The 20,917-nt window shown below is 37.4% G+C and overlaps 2 protein-coding genes across 4 annotated transcripts in view; one reads left to right on the forward strand and one right to left on the reverse strand.

Moving 5' to 3' along the window:
• The window catches only part of cnksr2a (connector enhancer of kinase suppressor of Ras 2a), a 118,006-nt gene extending 102,893 nt beyond the window's left edge, over positions 1-15,113 (forward strand). For both annotated transcript variants that reach the window (XM_084939753.1, XM_084939754.1), the window contains one exon: positions 10,871-15,113. In XM_084939753.1, the coding sequence (XP_084795879.1) occupies positions 10,871-10,918 (48 nt within the window). In that variant the 3' untranslated portion in view covers positions 10,919-15,113. The remainder of the gene's footprint in view (positions 1-10,870) is intronic.
• On the reverse strand, positions 3,713-20,050 carry smpx (small muscle protein X-linked). 2 transcript variants are annotated; one of them, XM_084939757.1, is made up of 5 exons: positions 19,942-20,050; positions 15,281-15,340; positions 10,833-10,919; positions 9,790-9,933; positions 3,713-4,692 (listed from the first exon to the last, which is right to left on the reverse strand). In XM_084939757.1, exons 2-4 carry the CDS (start codon positions 15,314-15,316, stop codon positions 9,793-9,795), a joined length of 264 nt encoding a protein of 87 aa, XP_084795883.1. In that variant the 5' UTR covers positions 15,317-15,340; positions 19,942-20,050; the 3' UTR covers positions 3,713-4,692; positions 9,790-9,792. The 2 variants fall into 2 exon arrangements, with proteins under 2 accessions (XP_084795883.1, XP_084795884.1); XM_084939758.1 differs by lacking the exon at positions 19,942-20,050 and adding an exon at positions 18,420-18,700.
• Between the last annotated feature and the right edge of the window lie 867 nt (positions 20,051-20,917).

Below are 20,917 nucleotides of genomic sequence, written 5' to 3' on the forward strand. Positions count from 1 at the left end.
TCAAAGATTTGTCAAGTGTCACAAGTACTTCATGGCTTTTGGTATTAGAGTTATCCGTGCCCTTTTGGGAGGCATTTAACCTTTTTATGACCTGCAGTCTGTCAACATCACACAGATGGATGTCATGATATTATTTTTATGCAGAGATAGGAGGCGATGGTGGGCGTAAAGAATAGAGAGATAATGAAGCATCAGGATAATAGTTAACTAATGTGTTTTCTGTCATCTCATTAATGCTGAGCTACTCTGCGGTGCCACTCTTTGTCTAATACACAAACAAATGCACATCAGTATGCAAACAGCACGTTACTGAACACTTTACAAGCTCGTGCAGGGTACGTTTTGCTCTGAGTTATGATTGCCGTCTCTGAATAGATGCTGGCTCACGCTCTGAGGTGAGTGTGTATTTGTGTGCGTTGGTGTGTTTGTTTTATGGAAGGGTTATATCCGTTCAAAATTCAGCACACGGGCTACTCACAAAGAGAAAGAAAAACAGACTCACACCTTTTTTTCCTTTTTTTTTTTTTTTGAAGCTACAAAGTGTTTTTAATCTTTCCCACATAGTGTCAGATTCTCCCATATGGTGGTTAAATCTACACCACTGTTTCTGAATATTCCACCGTGACCCGATGGAAGCTAAACTTAGCTACAGCTGCTGTGTGTGTGTATTTATCTGTCTTCAAGAGGGCACAGTGATGTTAGGATGGATATGTGGTGTAATGCAGTGGTATGTGGCCCATTCAAACTGTAGGATTTGAAGGTTTAGGTCATGATTAAAGTGAGTCTGTGCATTGTCGTGCTCCTGAGTTCTACCTAAACCCCCTAAAAATTCCTATTACATATGCACATAATTCAAAAATAATTACAGCTGGAGATACCAGAGTTCATTCCCCCCCCCCCCCCCCTCCCTTCAGGCACTGCAAGTAATGTGAAAACAACACTCCAGGCTACATTTTCCATCACAGTAAACGGGAAGTTTTAATTTGGTTTTGTCAGAGTTTCAGGTTGAGCAGACTATTTCTTTTTAAAATCAGTGTCACACTCTGTTTACTGCCAATCTCCTGACACCCACATGAAAAGACCAGAAGTCTCAGCCAGGATATAATCCATTTTAAATATGTCACCCTGAAAACTACTGTCATGTCCTGTCGCCGTGCTTAGGCAGTCTTTGTTAGCGAATATACACAAGCTGTCAACTCCACCAGGAAGATGATATTTTCTTCTAAAGGACAAAGTCACAAGACTAATGTCAAGTGCTAAGGTGACACACGCACATGGACAAGGCAAATCAGCAGTTACAAAGTGAACATACAAAAGAAAAATTTCAAAATAGGACAACAAAGGTCATCAGGATTACGAGGTTATTAATGGTTAACCAATAAAAACCAGCAAATCAATAAAAATATTTATTTTTGCAGTAAACTTCAAAAGTCTTGAGCCACCCCTCATTTCTTTGTATTTTGATAAGATACATGCATTGATTTATTAAAATATCAATTCAGGCAAAAAATTAATTTGTGCAATGCTAACAAGTTTGAAAGTCAATGTTCTGCATGACCACATTTATTTTTTTTAACACAGCCTGAACTTCTTTAACCCAACTTTCTTGTAATTTCGTTAAGTAGTCTTCAAGAATAGTTCTTTAGGACATTTCTGAAGGACATTCAAAGCTCGTCTGCATGTTTGCTACCTTTTGTTCTGTTCTCTGCCAAGATAACCCCACAGTGCTTAAGTAATATTGAGGTCTGGCCTCTGGGGAGGCCAATCCATGACTGATAGTGTTCTAGTGTGTGCTCTTACCCATGTTACTGCATTGGCAGTGTGGATCTCTACTGATCTTCTTCTTGTCACCTGGTTGGTGACAAGAATAGAGCAAGAATATGTTTGCCATACATTACGGCAATCGATCCAGCGGTTGCTAAGATGCTTCATTTAAAAACACAAATATGAGCCTCATGCTGGCATGACAAGAAAATTCAGGTCAACAAAGTCATGATTCATTCTCTGGGTCTACAGCCATGAATATCTAAATATATCCTGTCAGGCTCTCCAAAAGTTACAACTGAGAAACTGATATTGTATGACCTAATGCCACCACACTAGTGTGGCTAATTTCAAAATGATTAAGTAAATGTAGAAAGATATATGATCACCTACTACAGTACACAAAATTGTTGTCTGTGCATGTCGTTAGAGGTCCAGCAACCAAACATGGCACACAGGTACATCTTAGGCCCCTGAAGGCTCTTATCTATGTAAAATTTTATGATGTCATTGTGTTGCCTAGCAATTACCTAGTGTTGGGATTTAAATATATAATCTTAATGCAAAAACATGCAGTTTTTCTGTCAGCCTGTGACCTAGTCAAGTCTGGGCCTCTCATAAAACAATCTAATCAGCAAATAAGCATTAAGATTATATATTTAAATCCCAACAGACCCCCTCTTGACCTTTCCCCCAGAAAGGTCACCATATTTCTATTAGTTAACCTAATTCACTGACTCCCTTAATAACTACTGTGAACTAAAAACAGATCAACTCAGCTTTTCTGGTAAAAGGTTCTACATTACTTTTGTCACTCTTTGGAAACAGCCTCTATAGAGTTAAAATTTAAAATTTACTCCTGGTTTTTCACCCCCTCTACGGGTAACATATATCCGGCCTTAACACTATTCTTGGGCAATTTACATAACATAGAAATCCTGCAAACTATTCCTAAAGTCCCTCTCATTACGCTTCATTACTTTTATGCTCACATTTAACCTGTGTCTAACGAGCTTTTAGTCTCCTAAACAACACATTTTCTGGAACTGTGGTTCTCTGTGCTCTGTGCTTCTTTTGGGGTCTCCGTTTCTGTGATTGGTTCCCTTCAGTCTCGCGCTTCCTTCATTCTCGCCAACCCTTGTGGTCGCTGTTGTCCTGGAATCTCCTGTAAAGGAAACAAAACACCTTTCCCTGCTACGCCTCCATAACCTATTATGTTCATCAATTGTTCTCTTAATTCTTCAAACTTGGTTCAACCTATCATGTTCGGGACTCTCTAATCAAAAGGATTAGCCTAATTATTATTTATGTGTGTAAGCGTGTTTTTGCATTTACCCCTCCGTACTCTAAGCCATTCCTACAATATATCAGTTCAGACAGTCACGCTGAACGAAGCTTTTGACCTCCACATGACTGAGTAGCAACTCCTATGAGCACGATTGCAATGTGTTCATAAACAATCATTTATACATATATAATCTTCAATGTTATTCATTTGGGTAAACGGCACTTTTGACACCCTTTTAAGAAGCTCTCTTCTTCTCTTATCTGATCACAAACATCCTGTACAAAAAAAACTGTTATTTTGCAAGTGCAAAGTTTCCAAGCAAACTGTGTCTTAACTTCCTGTTATCTGTCTCTGCAAGCATTTTGTTTTTACATTGACCTTTTACTACACTCTGTCACCTTTCACTTATTCTACTAAAAAAAAATCAAAGAGAAAACAAAACAAGCATTTTCAATCAATTAAGTTTAAGCATAAAAGCAATTACTTATGAGTAAGTTTTATCATAGCTAAATTATCAAACACCCAGAAAGTCCTAACATGATCATAAAGCCCCTTATTTCAACTTAAACCCCAAATCCCCCCTTCCTGACACACTTTATGTGTCACTAGCAAACACGCTAAAATGATCTGGCGGTTTTTCTATGCATTTATAACACCTCATAAAAGTGTCATAATTTTTTTATTTCATCACAGTAACATTAAATTTATATCCATAAAACTTTAGTTGTGTATGATACATGGTTGCACCTCACCATTTTAACAGTAACATTACATTTATACTCTCAAAATCTATATTAGGACATGACATATTGGCCCAAACCCACTCAGCAATGGGCTAAAATTACCCCTTTTTTTATTTATCCAGCTGTAGGTCTTTAGAAATCTCATTTCTTATTACACAGTCGGTTAACATTACAAACAAACCAAACAATACTGTAGCGTCGGCATCTATCAGTAATATTAAGACACTTGCACTCCTGTTGTCTTTTGCTATAACAGATGGAGGCATAAGTGATAAACCGAGTTTGGACAGGATTTTTAGAACCTTTTTGATTTATTGCAGTATTTTTTCAAGACATTTTGGGAAACATCACAATAAACAACAAACGTATGATTATTTCCCCCCAAAAGCAGTACAGCTGACCTTAAACCCCACATACAACATTAGCAAAGGAAACATTTATTATTGTATCAATATAAAGTATCAATATAAATCAGTGGTGAACAGCTGAAGTGTCAACACAGAGTTTATTTGTTGCTGAGATGGATTCCTCGAATTTATATTCATTGTCAATAAAATGTCCTTTTTAACCATCTACTTAACAGAAAAGCAGATAATATGCTAAACAGTATGTTGTAATTGTAACACAAGTCACTCACTTCTAAAAGTCCAGGTAAATGATATATTGTCTGAAGCAAGACTGTCAAGAATATTTGAAATTGTTGTATAAATTATGATTTAATTGGAAAGATAAATATTTCTGTTAAACTACTGATTGGAGGAGAGTTTATAAAAACTGAGGCATTAGTATTTCCAAACATGTTGGGATTGGGGTTGTATTTTGCCATTCTTCAGAGTCAGTGGGCAAGTCTGTGTCTATGAAGATTATCTGCTTTCCTCTCCGCCTGGCTGGAGAATCCTGGAAGAAAACAGGCAGATAAAGGCATGGTGAGAGATTTTCTTTGGCTGCTATCAGCCGTCTCAGAGCTGCCGACCTCTGACAGACTGTCTGTGACGTTCTAGACGATGAGGAGAAGGCCAGTTTACTACTGGTAGCTGAAATATAGAAACATTCTCATGCGCAATTAGCGATGCTGACCCTTCAAAAAGCCTGCCTTATATTCTTGAAGTAATAAACAAGAAATCCATTGAAGTTTTGCTTTGATTTTTTGTCTTCAGCTAATGTTGGTCAGAGATTTGCTTCTCAGCTCTTGGCCAAAAGTACTTGGACAGCCATGCTTTTCTCTACTTCACATCTGGGGTTCTGTTTTGTAAATTGAGGCCCATTCGCTCCTGTAAAGGAAATTCATAATGCTGCTGTAAACAATGATAATTTAGTTAATAAAGTGATCCAAGTCTGTGCCAACAGGAAATTTCCGGCCTGTTTCAGCAAGGCAGTTTCCCCATGCATGAAGCCAGATTCATAAATAAAAGCGTTTGCCAGTTTTGAGTGGAACTTCGTGTCCACAGTCCTGTCCAATGCTTTTTGCACAGAGCAAATCCCTGCAGGCAGCTTCCAAAATCTTGTGGAAAACCGTTCGCCAAAGAGCCTAGGCAGTTTTAGCAGCAGATTAATATCCACAACTCTGGGGAAAAAATGGTAAACAAACACAGATGGGTTTGACTTTCAGGTGAACACTGGAATGAAAATTGCTAGAGGTGCTGTATCTGTGTCTCCATAGTGTGTTCTTTATAAACTGCATAAAGAACTGATAAACAATAATAACAATAATCATGATAAGAGATGTATGAGGATAGTGTTTATATAGTTTATGTAGATGCAAGCTAATAAATATCTATGAACTTCTATTATGAAACATCCTAAGTAAAACCAGTTTAAATTTACGTTATTTTTCTTTTTCCCTTGTGCAGAATACTAAACAGCTAGTACGTGGCTGCTGTTGTTGTTGCTGTTTGGAATAATTTTCCATGTTAAAACTTAAACCAGCTTCTGCTTTTGTTATTCCATCTCTTCTCTCCCTCATTTAGAACACCTACACAGCACACCCACGTGGCTTGGGCTGGGCACAGCAGCCGCAGTGCTTGGATATTGTGGTTTCTGTGTCCCGCTGGGAAAGTTGCAGCACAGACTGCCACTCAGCGCTCACACTCATTTTCTAAAACACACACACACCCATAAAGTATAAATATGGCATCTGACTCAACCTGTCCAGCCCCCACACACACAGAGGCATCAACACACACGATGCTTGACCCAAACAAAGGCTGAGCGGCCCACACTGACTCCATGTGGTGAACTGCAACTACTGCAAGTAATTATTGTGTATCCTCACCAGCACCATACAAATAGCACACATTTACAGAGATATGAGTAGACCAATTTGAGTATCCGGTTAGGGTAGGATGTAAAAGATATACAATAGCACCATTTGTTCTCTTACCATGCATCAAAGAGACATACTTTAGCTAATATCAGTGTGTGCAAAGTTGAGGTAAAAAAGTAAAAATAAAAATAAAGCAGCGCTAAATATTTATTAAAAGACACTATATCACAGACTGTAATTGTTGCAAGATGCCAGTGTGACTTTTTAACTCTGCATATCTTTGCTCTAGACAAAGATGTGTTTGATATTCTTACAGGTGTCTCTCGTGGTCATTCATGAACTCTTCAAACAGTTTGGAGACATTATCAACTCTGCACATAACCCTTCTTACATAGTGGTTATATAGTGAGGATTCTCATATTAAACACGGTCAGAGTTTCAAGTAGTAAGGGTCAGCATGAGTCCAAGTAAGCTCAGGCTTCAAACTGCTCTAAACAGTTGGCCTCCAGCTGTTTTTTTTTCTGCTCTTGGCCCTTTGTGATGTTAGTGAGAGTGGATCTCCTCAGGCACATAGCTCCCATCCACCTGCTCCAACTGTGAACGTTTGTTCACTGCTTATCCATTCTTTAATTAGCCGCAGTGACCGACAGCTGGCTACACTAGGAGGAGGTTAAAAAAGCGGGGATTAAACCCTAGAAACCCGAACTGCTTCAAGGAGAAGTATTTTGTTTAAAAACAAATCTCAGAATGCAGCTCAACTTTCAGCTAGGCTAATGCTAAAAGATGAAGATGTATAAAAAGTTATGTAGACAAGTGAATAGCTGAAGGTGTAATTAGCTTTATGTTGCTGAAATGATGTGTTGTATTAATATTCAGGCTGAATGGCTTGTGACCACTGTTTCATGGAAGACAAATAGCGTATTTAAATTTAACTAAGCAACTCTTGTAAGCTGATTTTAATATGGTAAAAGTGATCATGAGCACTTGGCAACAGCAGAAAAGCATTATGCTATACGTAACTCTGTATCCAGTGTTTTCAGGCCAGTCAGCATTTCAGAAAATTTCCCTCACCTATTAAAAGGGACATATGTAGACACTGTTTTATAGAGCTTGTGATTAAAAGACTAAATCCACTGTTTTATACCACAATTACAAGGTAATGAGCATAATATTTACCAAATGGAAACATTCTCCTATCATCTTCATTTTTGTGGATGTTTGCGTTTTTCTCTCTCATCTTCTGGGTCAGATTCTCAGAAGCTGCTGATTCAAGAATGCTTAATTATGTTTTCTAGGAGGTTTGCAGTTTGTTTTATGACTCTACAAGAAGTAACTTTTGTTTGCAGAAACAAAGGCAGCCAAGTGCTGACTTCAAGGAAAGGTGGCATTAAAGGAAGAGGACAGTGGATTAACTGAGGAGTTGCACCAAGACAGATGTAAACCTACTCTGGTAGAGTCCAAGAATAAAAGTACAGAGCTAGAAATGAGGTCAAGTTTACCCTAACTTGCAAAACCACACTCAGTAACACTTTCAGATAGCCTCAATAAAACTGAATATTAAAACCCCAATGAATGTAGGATTTACTGCAAGACTCTAGTTTTACCTAGATGTACCAAACAAAACAGTCAACTTCTATTAGATCTAATTCCAAAAGGATTGTATACAGAAATCTTACCAATAATTGATGCAATTTTAAACATGATCACAGTATCTGTATCAACAGAATATGTACTTTAAGCTTTCAAGGTAGCTGTAATGAAACCACTACTGTAAAAAGCCTTTACTTGACCCAGCTGTCTTTGCTAATTATCTCCAACCTTCCGTATTTCAAAAATTCTTAAATTGCAGTCCTGTGAGACCTCAGTGCAGCATTTGATACAGTATCACTGACCACAGTATTTTACTACTGAGATTAGGATATGTTAAAGGAAATGCACTGTCTTCACACACGAAAGTGAATTTTGGAGTTCCACAGGGTCCTGTGCTGGGTCCAGTATCATTTACATTAAACATGCTTCCCTTAGGCAATATTTTAAAAGGCTGTTTTCTTGCATTATTTAAGATTTAGGACCTTGCATAATCTAATCAGAAACAATTTGTCTCAGAGTGATACTGAAAAGCTAGTTCACAAATTAATTTGTAGATTGTTTTAAAATTTACCTGAAAAGACATTTGTTAATCCAAAACACTATAAGGAGAGTACTGACAAGGATAAGTATATTTCTCCCACACTAGCATATCTTCATTAAATTACAATCAAATTTAAAATCATTCTCCTTACATACAAAATCTTGAATCATCCCATCATATCTTAAACACCTCCTAGTACCATATTATCCTAACAGAGCACTTTACAGGCTTGCTTATAGTTTTAAAAGTAGAATGGGAGGCAGAGCCTTCAGCTTTCAGGACTCTCTTCTAAGGGAATCAGTTCCTAGTTTGGATTTGGGAGACAGACATCCTCCCTACTTCTAAAAATAGACTCAAAACTTTACTTTTGATAAAGCTTATTGTTAGGGCTGGATCTGAGCCACTACTGCTGCTGTGGGACTTTGTGTGGTGGACTGAGCACTTCTTCTCTCACCTTATTTCACTCCCCACATGTTTACATACCGCTGCAGTGTGTCATTAGAGTTTTGTCTTCTCTCTCTCTCTTAGCTTGTGTTTTCTCCTGTCTGCCTTTGCTTTTTTCTTTCCCCTCAGTCAACAACCAGTCACAGCAGATGACTGAGCCCGTTTGTATTGCAGGTTTCTTCCTGTTAAAAGGGAGTTTTTCCTTCACAGCTTCACAAAGTGCTTACTCGTAGGATTTTTTGTTGGGTTTTCCCCAGAAATTTGTATAGTCTCTTCCTTCTACTACAAAATGCATTGAGGTGACAGTTGTTGCAATTTAGTGTTATATAAATAAACTTGAATTAAATGAAAAAATCTGAATTGGACAGGAATTGTAGACATGTCTCACATGTTAACTGTGGAGGACTTTAACCTTAGTATTCTTCACTTTTCTCAGTAACATCAAACACAGTATGCTTCTCTGTCTTTATATGTACACTTTTGTACATACATGTACACGTTTGTCGAGTTAGCAAATGATTTTCTTTTTTCTTGCACTCAAACTGGATTTGCATCCTCCACAAAGTATTTGCAGTATTTGTGCTTCCTTTCAGTAGTTTGGTTGCGATTTGCATCTTTTAGTCTGGACTTTATAAACCCAGCCTATCTACATCACGGATCACACAAAAGACCTGCATTAAATATCAAATATTAAAATAAGCAGCTGTTACATAGTATCGATGGAAACTTTAGTGCTGTCCGGAAAGGGTTCTGATAAGTACGCATTATACCCGGTAAGGGACAAGTAGAAATTGTACAAATATTTTGAATTTAAGCTCCTTATAACTCAATGCACAAACATACTTGCAAGCGTGATTGAAATCCAACTTTTTACTGTTTTTAGGTTCTGTGTACCTACTCAAAAACTAAAGCTACAATACTATTGGGACTGTATTTTATTTAAAATATAGTTTTAGTGTTTTTCTTCCTGGTTTTGGAATTTTTCCTTTTAAAGATTACATTACATTAAAAACATAACTTTATGTAAATTTAGAGATTAACTTGCACATCCTATATAATATTTTTAAAAAAATAATTTTCCTTATTATAGTGTATTGATGATGTTTTATTTTCTTTGGAATCTTGCAAAAATGAAGGGAACTACAATCAAACCTACATGTTACTCCTTGGTGACCCATCGTAGTTCACTCTTGGCGTTTTGTATCTCTGAAAGGTTAACAGCAGGCCCAGGTAGCTTCACTGCTCCTGGCAATTTCTTCTCCTCTGGTGACTGGGCTGCAGCGCTTGGAGGTGAAGGATCCTGATTTAAAAAATAAATTGTTTGTGAGGTGATGGCAGCATTGCTTTTACCTATATTTAAAGAGAAACTTCATCATCTTATAAAGGGACAGATTGCAAATGAAGCTGCTGCTTAAGCTGCCTATTCATAACAATTTGAGCTTTTAGGGAAGGCGTTAAAGAGACAGCAGCAAAAACTACCTGTGTCCGATAGAGTATAAACTGAACAGCCTCATAGAAGGCCAATATAAGATAAGTAAAATAAGAATAAAAATGTGTAACTAGAAAGTAGCTTTCTAGTTCCTTTTTAATGTCAATTAAATGCAGTTCTCAGGAAATTAATTTTGTAGTTTTTTGTTATATCTTATATTATACTATATTGTGTTATAAAGTGATCACAAAATAAAATCTGCTTAGAATAAGTAAACAAAGTTAAGGAAATGTTTCTTTTATTACCATGCCACACACTACAGCATTTATAGCCCAAGTTAATTTGCAAAGCCATTCCCTAGATTGGCCTTTTAAATATGTAAAACTCAGCAACACTTACACAGTAGTTAGTAAGAAACTTTAATTGTACAATTAAAGCTTACATTAGAAGCACAAAAGTGGAATAGAGCCAAACTAGGAAATGTTTGAGTTTATTTTTTAGTTTTCAAGACGATATTAACATACATTTGTATCCATATTCAGCTCATTTGGGTCAGGAAAATTCAAGTTGTAAATATATGCAGATCCATGAGGTTGTCATGCGTATGTTGAATTTACAATTTAAATGTGACCACATTGTGGGGGAAAAAAAGCATCAGCTCCACAAGCTGACACAAGCTGTCTGTCTTGCCCACTGGCATTAAGGTGTGGGTAGAGTGGGGATGATGAAAATGCAGACCAGTGGACTGGGTGTGAAATGTGTTATCTCACCTCTTCTGTTTCTACTGTGTCCTCTCTCCTCTTGACAGGATGTCCCGCCCCTGGACGCAGAGCTCCCATCGGGATGTTCAAATTAGCCTGAATGACAGCGAAAACAGCCAATGAGACCCTTTCAACACTTGATACTCGACTGTCTGCAGTGTGTGTGTGTGTGTGTGTGTGTGGGTGTGTGTGTGTGCGTGCAGGCTCCTGCTGTTTCCTCAAAACCCAATGTTTTGATTATGGCCACTGCTTCCTCGTTATCATCATGTCCCTAAAAAGCGACTTGTGTTTTTATGAAAATTGGGAGACACATGCTTAAACATAGACAGACAGACAGACAGACAGACAGACAGACACACACACACACACAAACATACACACACACACAGATAAGAACGATCTACCTGCTAACTCGATGTTCTACTGCTGCCTGCCCCAACGTCCAACCACCTGGATTTGATGTGTTTTGTATTTGTACTGTAATGTATTGTATATAAGCTCACATTGTACAGCTGTACAGAGTGGGAGTGTGATGTGTGTTAACGATGTCTGTGGATGTTGTTCTATGAAAGAGTTATATATTTTACAGACGTTAAGGTTTTGAGATTGGTGAGGGAAGGTAAATCGCCTCATTCGCAGCATGTTTGCTGAAGTTTGTATCACTGTAACGTTGCTTTGGCTGGAATTGTTTGTTGTCTTTATGCTTGGCGTGCCGTCAGCATTCATGTCCTTGCACACCACTGGAACAACCCAAAGATTAAAGGAATATTTCACCCCAGAATGAAAATTCAGTCATTGTGCTTCAAAATCCATTTTCAAGAAAACAAAACCACATGCTGTAATTCAATCTGAGCCTCCCATGCATAGGAAAAAATGTTCATTGCAGCTCAGGCTTTTATTTTTCCACCAGCCGTTAAAAGATCATAAACTTTTAGAGCAAACCAGTAGATTTACCTGATTTATTTGGATACGAAAATGCCCAGTTGATCCCCATAAACCATCTCAGTTTCAGTTTATCTTTGTAGTTATGTAGTTTTGTTTATGTATTTGACAATAATAATTTTAAATGTCTGCTAGTATCAGCTTTTCCCCCCTGATTTCCTGTGACAGTAAACTTAAGAGCTTTAGACATTTGGGCAAAGCAGACCAAGCATACATATCTCAGTAACCTGATTTTCTCTCAAATTTTTTAAGAAAAATAACAAAACTATTAAAACTATTAATGATTCAAGTAAGTTACTCCCAGTAATTTGATGAAAGAAAGTAATACAACATGAAGTGACATAAAGTCAGCCAACTAGACTGAGCTCCTACATAACATGGGGACTGAAATTTTAAGGCATTTGCCACATTTGGCCAGCTGGAAAATCATTATAGAAACTAACGTTTAACTTTTCCGATTAATGAATGGAGGTTTAGATAAACATGAATTAAATATTTATCTGATTGCAAAGTTAAGTATACAGAGTTCTAAAAATCTGGTTCAAGCTGTGATAAACTGTAGATTACCTAAAGTTTAGAAAACGTGATTTGGCATGTTCTCTTTTGTTCAATACCTCTTCAGTACAGCACAGAAACACATACAAGATATAATATAACACTTAAACAGCTGATTATGAGGTTAAGTCTGTGTTTTAACCTCATATGATGTTTCCCTGTGCATGTACAAGTCTTTCATTCATTCCTCATAAAGTTTAGATCCAAGATATTTTCTACTCATCATTTTTAATAATTCTAATAGTCTTAGCAATAACCAGGCAAGAAAACACTGGCAAATTCCACATTTTGTAGGGGCACAGCTGTTGCATAAAGTAGAGTGTATGTGTGAACTTTCGCCAAACAGCTTATGCAACACACTTCAGACTGTTTTTTTTTTATCTAAACAACAACACCAAAGCTCCAAACCTCTACTTATTTATCATCATTAACCTTGTTGCTAACCACATCCACATATACAGTATGTGAAGTAGAAGTGTGAGAGAAGCTGTCTGAGACGTTACCCTATAAAGTCAACACTAGCTGTGAGTCTGGGAAGAGGCTGAGACTGAACTACAGTATACCTCCGCATTTTGATTGATTCTGTTAATGTTTTTTGAAGGTGAACTAATCCTTTAAGCTCGCCTGCTGACTAGCAGTTGTTATAACTTTATGTGAACATGAAAGGAAAACCTAGATAAGAAGAAAGACCTCAGTATCTGACAGGTAAATGGGAGAAAAACAGACTCACAGACTAATCCTGTTGAGAGAAAAACAAACAAACATACAAATAAGCTCAATAGCCAGACTTCTTGTTACTTCCACATTCTAGTACCATTATGTCTGTATTATATAGGAATATGTTAAACTGAATTACCAAGCCGATGTTTATGAAAGTTTAAGACTTGAACTACAGATTTGACTTAATTTACTTGACTGTCAACTATTTTCAAAAGCATAACAACTGAATTCCCTCAGACAGCCTCTGGTTTCCATTTCTTGCGTATGTGTTTTTAAAGTTGCTTTCTTAGTCAAACTGTTGCTGTTCTCTGAAGCAGCTGTAAACAGAGCCTGTTGTGAAAACCTGCTTTTACTGATGCTCAGCTGACTTCGTACTTTACCCCTATAATATTCTCGCATTTACGCTGGCCTTTCTGATTCCACGTCATCTTCTTCCTTTTACATGGTTGCTAATGCTCCTGAATCTCTGGCAACCCGTGAGGTTGAAATATTAGGGCAACATGGAAAATGAAGGTGCCAAAGCCACTTGAGGGTGGCTTCAAAGGTGATTCAGTCCCTCATAGAGTTACATGTTTAACATGGTCAACTTTAGAGCACTAATAAACATTTGCACCCTGGTATAGAAAACTCGTGTGGTGTTTTGGGTCTTTCAAGCTAATTCATCCATTCATAAGAGCTGTACAGGGTTTTTTTGTTTGTTTGTTTGTTTTTTCAAGTAATTCTAATATTACAGGTATAGGTAGCATGCCAGTCATAGATAGGCAACCAGATGCTTTCTGCAAGGCTTCACCTGATCTCCATTAATTTAAGTCATGACATAGACCTGTCCACTTTATTAGTGTTGTCGGTGCCTTCAAAGCATTTTAATTTAATAATGTGGTCCACTGTGTGCGGTACAACAAATCTGTTTGGTGAGTGAAATCTTAGTACTTATTAGTGTTTTATTTAACAATAATTAGCAGGTAAGTATGTCTGTGTACAGCTTATGAGGGAAGCTTGCTTTTGAGGCATTTTGTAATATAGATATCTAACAAATATTATGGTTTGCTATGTGGTTTATCTATTAACGGCCCATTACAAAAATGTCTTTGTCCCACTTTTTGTTAAGTTAAATTCTAGTGCTATATTTGTATTTTACTTGTATGCACCAGTACAGCCTATGGTTGCAGCTTGAAGGGTGCAAATGTTTCTCTGTAACCATGTCTCCCAAGGCATTTCTCATTATCACGCTTCTTCTGTAACAATGCAAAATTTCCCTATGGGTTCATTTTAAATGTCTTTATTAAAAAAAAAACAGAATATGTTTAATTTACAACCTTTTATCCTTATTTGCAAACTGATTTTGACTACATTGACTTTGTATAACCATCATCTTTACATGACTATCGTCCATGCATGTGTTGGCTCTTCCCAAGATCTTTGCTCATTGACATTGAATTGGCAACAGGTTGCAAATAGACATCCTGAAAGTTCTAGACTTGTCTTACACACTAAGAGGAGGCTAAGGACAAAAGTTTAATTAAAAAACAAACAAACCCTAAATGCAGAAAATCATCATCTGATGGAATATTAAAGGGTATTTAGGCAATAATTAATAAATGGAAAACAATAGCTGTCTGGAAAACCTCTAATAATGCAACCACCTTTTGAAAATGTTTGAAGCTAAAGCAATTAAAAGATTTGTTATTGATGAGCTAAAACATGCAAAGCTGCTGACACTGAAGTATAAAGAGGTTTTTATCATCCGAATATTTATAATGTGAAGTCGCACTGCTTTTTTTCTTTGTGATAAAGTGATGATGGACTCTTTGGTGGAAACTGAACTGTGAACCTCATGGTTGTACTGTTAATAAAAAGAAACTCTGTTCTGATGCCTATCCCATGGTTAGACGTGAAAATGAGCACAATGAGAAGTGAGCTGATGGAGGAAACACACAGAAAGCCACCAACACAAAGAAACTGCTCTGCATATGTTCGCCTTGCTAAAACCCTGCACTAACAATGCCTTGATAATGTATATGCACAGTTTAAACTCAGCATTTGCCTTCATGAATAAAGACTTTAATGTGGAAACCTGAATTTGTCTTTATTGAGGAGCAGGAAGAGTTACTGTGCATTTCAGTTGTCTTCTATTCTGCCTTTACTTTTGTAAAGTTAATATCATGCAGGAGGTAACACACAACCTTTTGAAGACACATCCACCTTACTGTGCATACAGATGGAAAAAAACAAACTTTTACCTGAAGGGCCTTAACGTTGGTCGAAGGTTTGGACATAATCCCCCTGGTGAGTCCGCTGACCTGCAGGAAGCATAGATCACAGACATTCAGGTGTGTTGGATCTTTGTTCTGTGTACTTGTGAGCGTGTGTATGCATGTTGGGGGCACTGGTACTCAGTTCCTGTGGTTTTCACGGCCTGGGATACCATTTCAGTTGCTTAGCGACTCTTGGGGAGTTAAGCAGGCAGAGGAACTGTTCTCTGAATCATTCATGAGAGGGAGACAGAGTGACTGCCAGTATAAAAGTACCTCAATTTCACCTTTGGGATGACTTTTGGATTGATGTAAAGGTAAAATAGAAAAAAAAAAGGCTAAATAGAAAAAATTCTACTGCTACTACTGTCAAATTTCTTCTTGGAGATTCTGTAGTTTGGTAATGTAACATGGTACACAGCAGTGTGAATGATAAACGCCACTTTTGGACAGTTTTTATTGCTATAAAGTTGTAGCTGAAGAGGGTAACTCTTCAAAATTCCAGTATGCTGCTTCACCACTTTTTTCAGCCAAATGTATTCATATCACAACACGAGCAGAACCTACGACAGAAACAGCTGTTTTTACCGGGGCGAGCAAGGCACGTATTGGTTATTTAGTGCAATCTAAAAATAGACATCAATTAAAGTGTAGGAAATTGAAAGCAATCTTGCTCCTTTCATCTCAAACAGTGTTGTGTGTCATAAGCTTATCTTATTGTGTGTTTCCACTATCTTTTCAATTACTGCCATGTGTGGCCATAGCTGTCACTGCGTCTGTAGTGGCTGGATTAACTCTAACTCATTCTTACAGTCAAGAAAGCTGCACCCCACTTAAAAACCAAAAATTCCCATTGGTGCCACCAAATTGTTTGCGAAGTGGTAAAGCCAATGTGTGACCCACTTGACACTGCGACATAGACTGCAATATAGAGTGGTAAGTTTAGGTAAGAGTAGTGAGTAATATAAAAAACTAACCAGCACCTACCAGTTTTAATATAAAATTCTTTATTCATATAAAAATTGAAATAAAAAATCACTTTTATATAAATGAATAAAAATATGGAAATATAAAATTGTACACATGGAGTCATTTCAAATTTAATCTTTATTACTGCAACCCATCTACAGTACCTTCTTGGCCCATTAGGGGCTGACATTTTTGGAATCTCTGCTCTAGGACATGGACATCTTCATGGACATGTCCATGTCCTGTTAACAAGGATTAACCAAAAGAAAATGCTAAAAACAATGTATGTCTATATCCTAATCAGTTAAACTGAAATTAAGACAAATCAAAAAGTCTAAAAGGAAGAAAATAGCCTGAGTGTGGTTAACACTAGCAGTGGGTTTTTATCCCATGTAGGTCAGTCTATATGCTTGTATTGAACGAGGTTATGCTCCTGTCTAGTAGTTATGCATCCATTTACTCCAAAGCGGCCCTATCTATCAGCAGCATAGACAGTTGCAAGTAGTGATGGTCTGACTGTGTAACCTTCCACTACAATAGTGCTGTTCTTTGATGTCATTACTAATTCACAAACCAGTATTATTTGTTCACTAATAATTGGTTCACTAATATCTCATGTCCTCCAAAGTTGACTGACTCCTATAAGAAAAAACAGAGATGTCACTAAAGCCTGTTTAGATGGGGTGAAACTGAGCACTCTGGTAATCTAGGAAGTGAAGCGTACTAGCACATGTTTAATGTTGTATAAGGGAGTATTTTAACCCAGATGATGGTTTTCCAAACCAAATATGGTTGAGATTAGTAGTAAGCTAAACCAAAATTTCTTAACCCAACCAAACAGCAATTAAAAATAAAACTTTAGTCTCCTTGTCAAAGGTCAAAAATCTGTCTTTGTTTCCTCCACCTAACAATCATTCGTTCTTGAAGTAGAAACACGTCTAAGTGTCTTTTAAGGATCACTTACATGGGTCTTTTCAAATGGAACAAAAATGTCTCTCACCACTTTTCAGTTATTTTTTACTTGCTCCCCTCCTTTTAACTATAAATAAACTACAAATCCACTCCAAGCAACAAGTGGTTAACTATCATTAAAGTTTCCATGGCCTATTTATCTTATCTCCTAGTAGCTAAGAGGGCCAGATGTCCACTGGTTTCTCCAATGTTCTTTGTACAACAAAACGAAGGAAGGAAAAAGCTTTTCTGCCCTTGTGAGTAAAAACATGGACCCCGCTGAAATACACAGTACACACATTTCCACTACGTGATGATATTAATGTTGGCTGCCCGTAGCAGCCGCCTCAGTGACGCCACACTGCAGAGTCTGAAAAGCCCTTTCACTTTGCACACTCATGTCTGTCATGCAACGAGGCAAAGAGGCACAGGTGAATATATTATTTATGCTTTCAGGTTTTTTAAACTAGATGCAACACATTGGTATGCCAGTTTATTTCATGAAACCTGTGATAAAGTCTGTATGCCTGCATGTTGTTGCTTGAACATCAACAAAACTTTAAAGAGGTGCAGCTGTGCATATAGGTTTGTCTCACTTTGATTACAGATATGAAACACAATAACAGTTTCAAACTCATGTGTGAAATACCAACTTAAATAATGCATAAAACAATTCATCCTTTCTTTTCTTGCCAAAAGTGTAACAGAAAGATCAAAGCCGTTCCTAAATCTGTACGCTTAATATTTAATAGGAGATGACTGGCTTAGCATAAAGTCTGATTCTGCAAGGTGAAAACATTTTGAGGTTTCATGGACTTTAGACTTTCATAGCTGGAAACCTAAGAATTTCCAGTGATTGCTAAGGTAGGATGACCTTGGGACACTGACACTGTATCTTGCATCCCATTCAAATCCTTCAAATCCTCCTCAAATAATGAATCAGATAAGGTCATTTCATTTCCCAAGTTGCTGGCTGTTGATTTATTAAGAATAAATGCAGTACATCAATTGCTGAATAACCAAACTCAATAAAGAATTTGGCTTAAATTTTTCCCTGCCATACTCTGAGTTCTCCTTAGAAACTTACATAATAATCCTTTAAAAAGCCACAGAAAGCTGAATGACTTTGACAGTAATGCCATCAACTGTCATGCCAATAAAAACACAGCACATAGACATAACATTATGTAAAGGAGACTGAACTTACCAGTTGATGAAACAACTCTTTCTTCTGATGCTTGCTTTTTTACACCCACTGCTCTTGTTTATTTGACTCCTCACGCACTATTTGCCTGTCTTCTCTCCATCTCTTTCTCTTCCTTTCTTTTCTCTCCTTCTCCCTCTCCCTCTTTCACACTCACTAACTCTCTCTCTTTGCCTTGTAAGTGGTAGGAGGATTCCTCTCATATCTGGGATTTGTTCTCACTATAAATAGACGAGTGATACACAGAAGGGACCTGCTTTCTATCTATGCTCACATGGACACACACAGCGACGGACCAAAACACAGTCAAACAGAAGCACTGAGCACTGGAAACAGCTTAATTTGCATAGATTTTAAAGGGTTCTTTTTTTAAAACTACATTTACAAGATTAGTCAGGAGCAGCAAAACACATTTAACTCCAAGACCATAGTGACTTTAACACTTTTTACATGTATTAATTCATAATCCACACTCATTTTAAAACTCTTCAAATAAGATCCAAAAGTTTTTAAAAATTTTAAATGCAGACCACTGAAATGCAGCACCGTCTGCATATATGATGTTTACATATTTTTAAGCTACAGTGAGATCACGTGAGCAAACACTAGTAGAAAGTAAAACATGTAAGTGTGAAATCTTTGTAAACTTTAAAAAGACGATTTTTCTCGTACCTGACTCAGGGCCAAACACCATTTAAAAATCTGATGCTTTAACCATGAACCAATCAAACACAATGTTGCCAGCTTCTGTTATGGCTGCTTTTATGATATTTGCTGATGCAAAAATTTACTTAAGTTATATTTACAGGGAAATAATGCGAAATAGATATGTACCTTCAGGGCATTTCAGCATGAACCAGAAGCTCTCATATATTGTAATGTTCTGATTGACAAAAAATAAGGGACTCACGTTAGGACCAAACTTAATTTTAAAAAATTACGATCCAGCTTGTCTGCCAATGTAATTCAATCTCATTCAGCAATATTTATGATGACTTGATCCCTAATTTCAAATTGCTTTTGAGGTTTTAAACAATTGCAGAAAAATGCTCCAGTTAAGAATGAACCATGAAACTGTCTGCTAGATTATCGGATATTCATTCATTCATAATGAGAAGTGAGGTCACTGATTTAAGCATTTGGATTTTTTTTAATCTACTCATGTAGCAAAATGTTCCAAAGAGTAAAATAATTTCACTGCAGCTTCATTCAGAAAATAAAACATTTTACTCATGAAACTCAAAACGATCTGTTTATATGGCATTCAGAGATGAGATGCATGGTAATTTTTAGCTCTTCATCAAACCCTGACACTTGAGTCCCGAAAACACCCTTTCCTAATCTCAGTGACTAAAATGGGGCTGGCCTATTTCTACCCCGACGCACACAAACACACAGAAAGAAGCAGTCATGCTGGTACATCTGCGTTTATACACTGATGTACAACCAGAAGCCCAGAGGAGACCTGTGATCCCACAGAGTTAAAGGTGCGCATGTGGTTATGAATGAGTGTGTGCTTTCTTACCTCCTGGTGTGCGTAGCTGCTCTGCCTTGCCTGTGCGCTCTCTGAGGTCCTCTTCGGCTACCTGACCTGTTTCCGCTTGTCCTGATTGGCTTGCGAGACAGAAAACTCCTCCCAGAGTGGAACCCGACCCAGCATCAGAGAAGTAAAATGAGTTTCAGCCTCTGTGCGTCTGTGTGTGTGTTTGTCTTTATTACATTGTGGGGACAAGGACCTGTTAGCACAGTCATGGGGTGGGAACCAGAATAAGTATGGGGACCAAAGAAAATAACTTTTATGTTTAATCGAATTTTTTAATTACAAAATACCTGACAAGTTCCCAAAATGCAGTTTCTAATCTGGTCTAATTTTTCAGTGCTTTACAACCAGCAGAAAAGTTAGATCCCACGATGCATGTTTTGGACAGGTGGCCCTATAATGTAACAAAGACAAGGATAGGTGTGTGTGTGTGTGTGTGTGTCTGTGTGTGTGTTTATGTGTGTGCACTTCTGTATGTTTGAAGTCATTATGACACATTCAACCTACCTTTCTCTCTGGATGTGTTCTTCAAATGAGGCTGTTCACATTTATTGCAGCAAAGCACAGCGATCGTCAGGCTTGTTACACTGACCTGCTGTGTCCCTGGGTAGTAAAATGAAGAGGCTCAAACTGAAAGCTTGTTATATATTTCAAACTATGCAAATGCAACCCACACACACAGGTCTCAACTGTTGGGAAGGACCGTCCTGGTCTATTATAGATAAACACTTTCATCACTGAATGTGTTTATTGTGTTGTTGCAGAGATCGGGTTGGTGGAGCCCAGAGGAGGGAAAATCCAAGGCATAACATTTCTCGACATGATCTGATTAATTGCAAATTGGCTGTATAAAGTACAAAGATCAAACATGACTGAATCTTGTGGTGCAGGAGAAAGTCAAAGAACTTTTTATGGATATGTAACGATGAGGTTTTTGTCAAGTTGTTTTTTTCTGCCTTGA

The sequence above is a fragment of the Perissodus microlepis genome, chromosome 9 (assembly GCF_051167445.1).
Source record: "Perissodus microlepis isolate ML-2025 ecotype Zambia chromosome 9, ASM5116744v1, whole genome shotgun sequence".
Lineage (NCBI taxonomy): Eukaryota > Metazoa > Chordata > Actinopteri > Cichliformes > Cichlidae > Perissodus > Perissodus microlepis.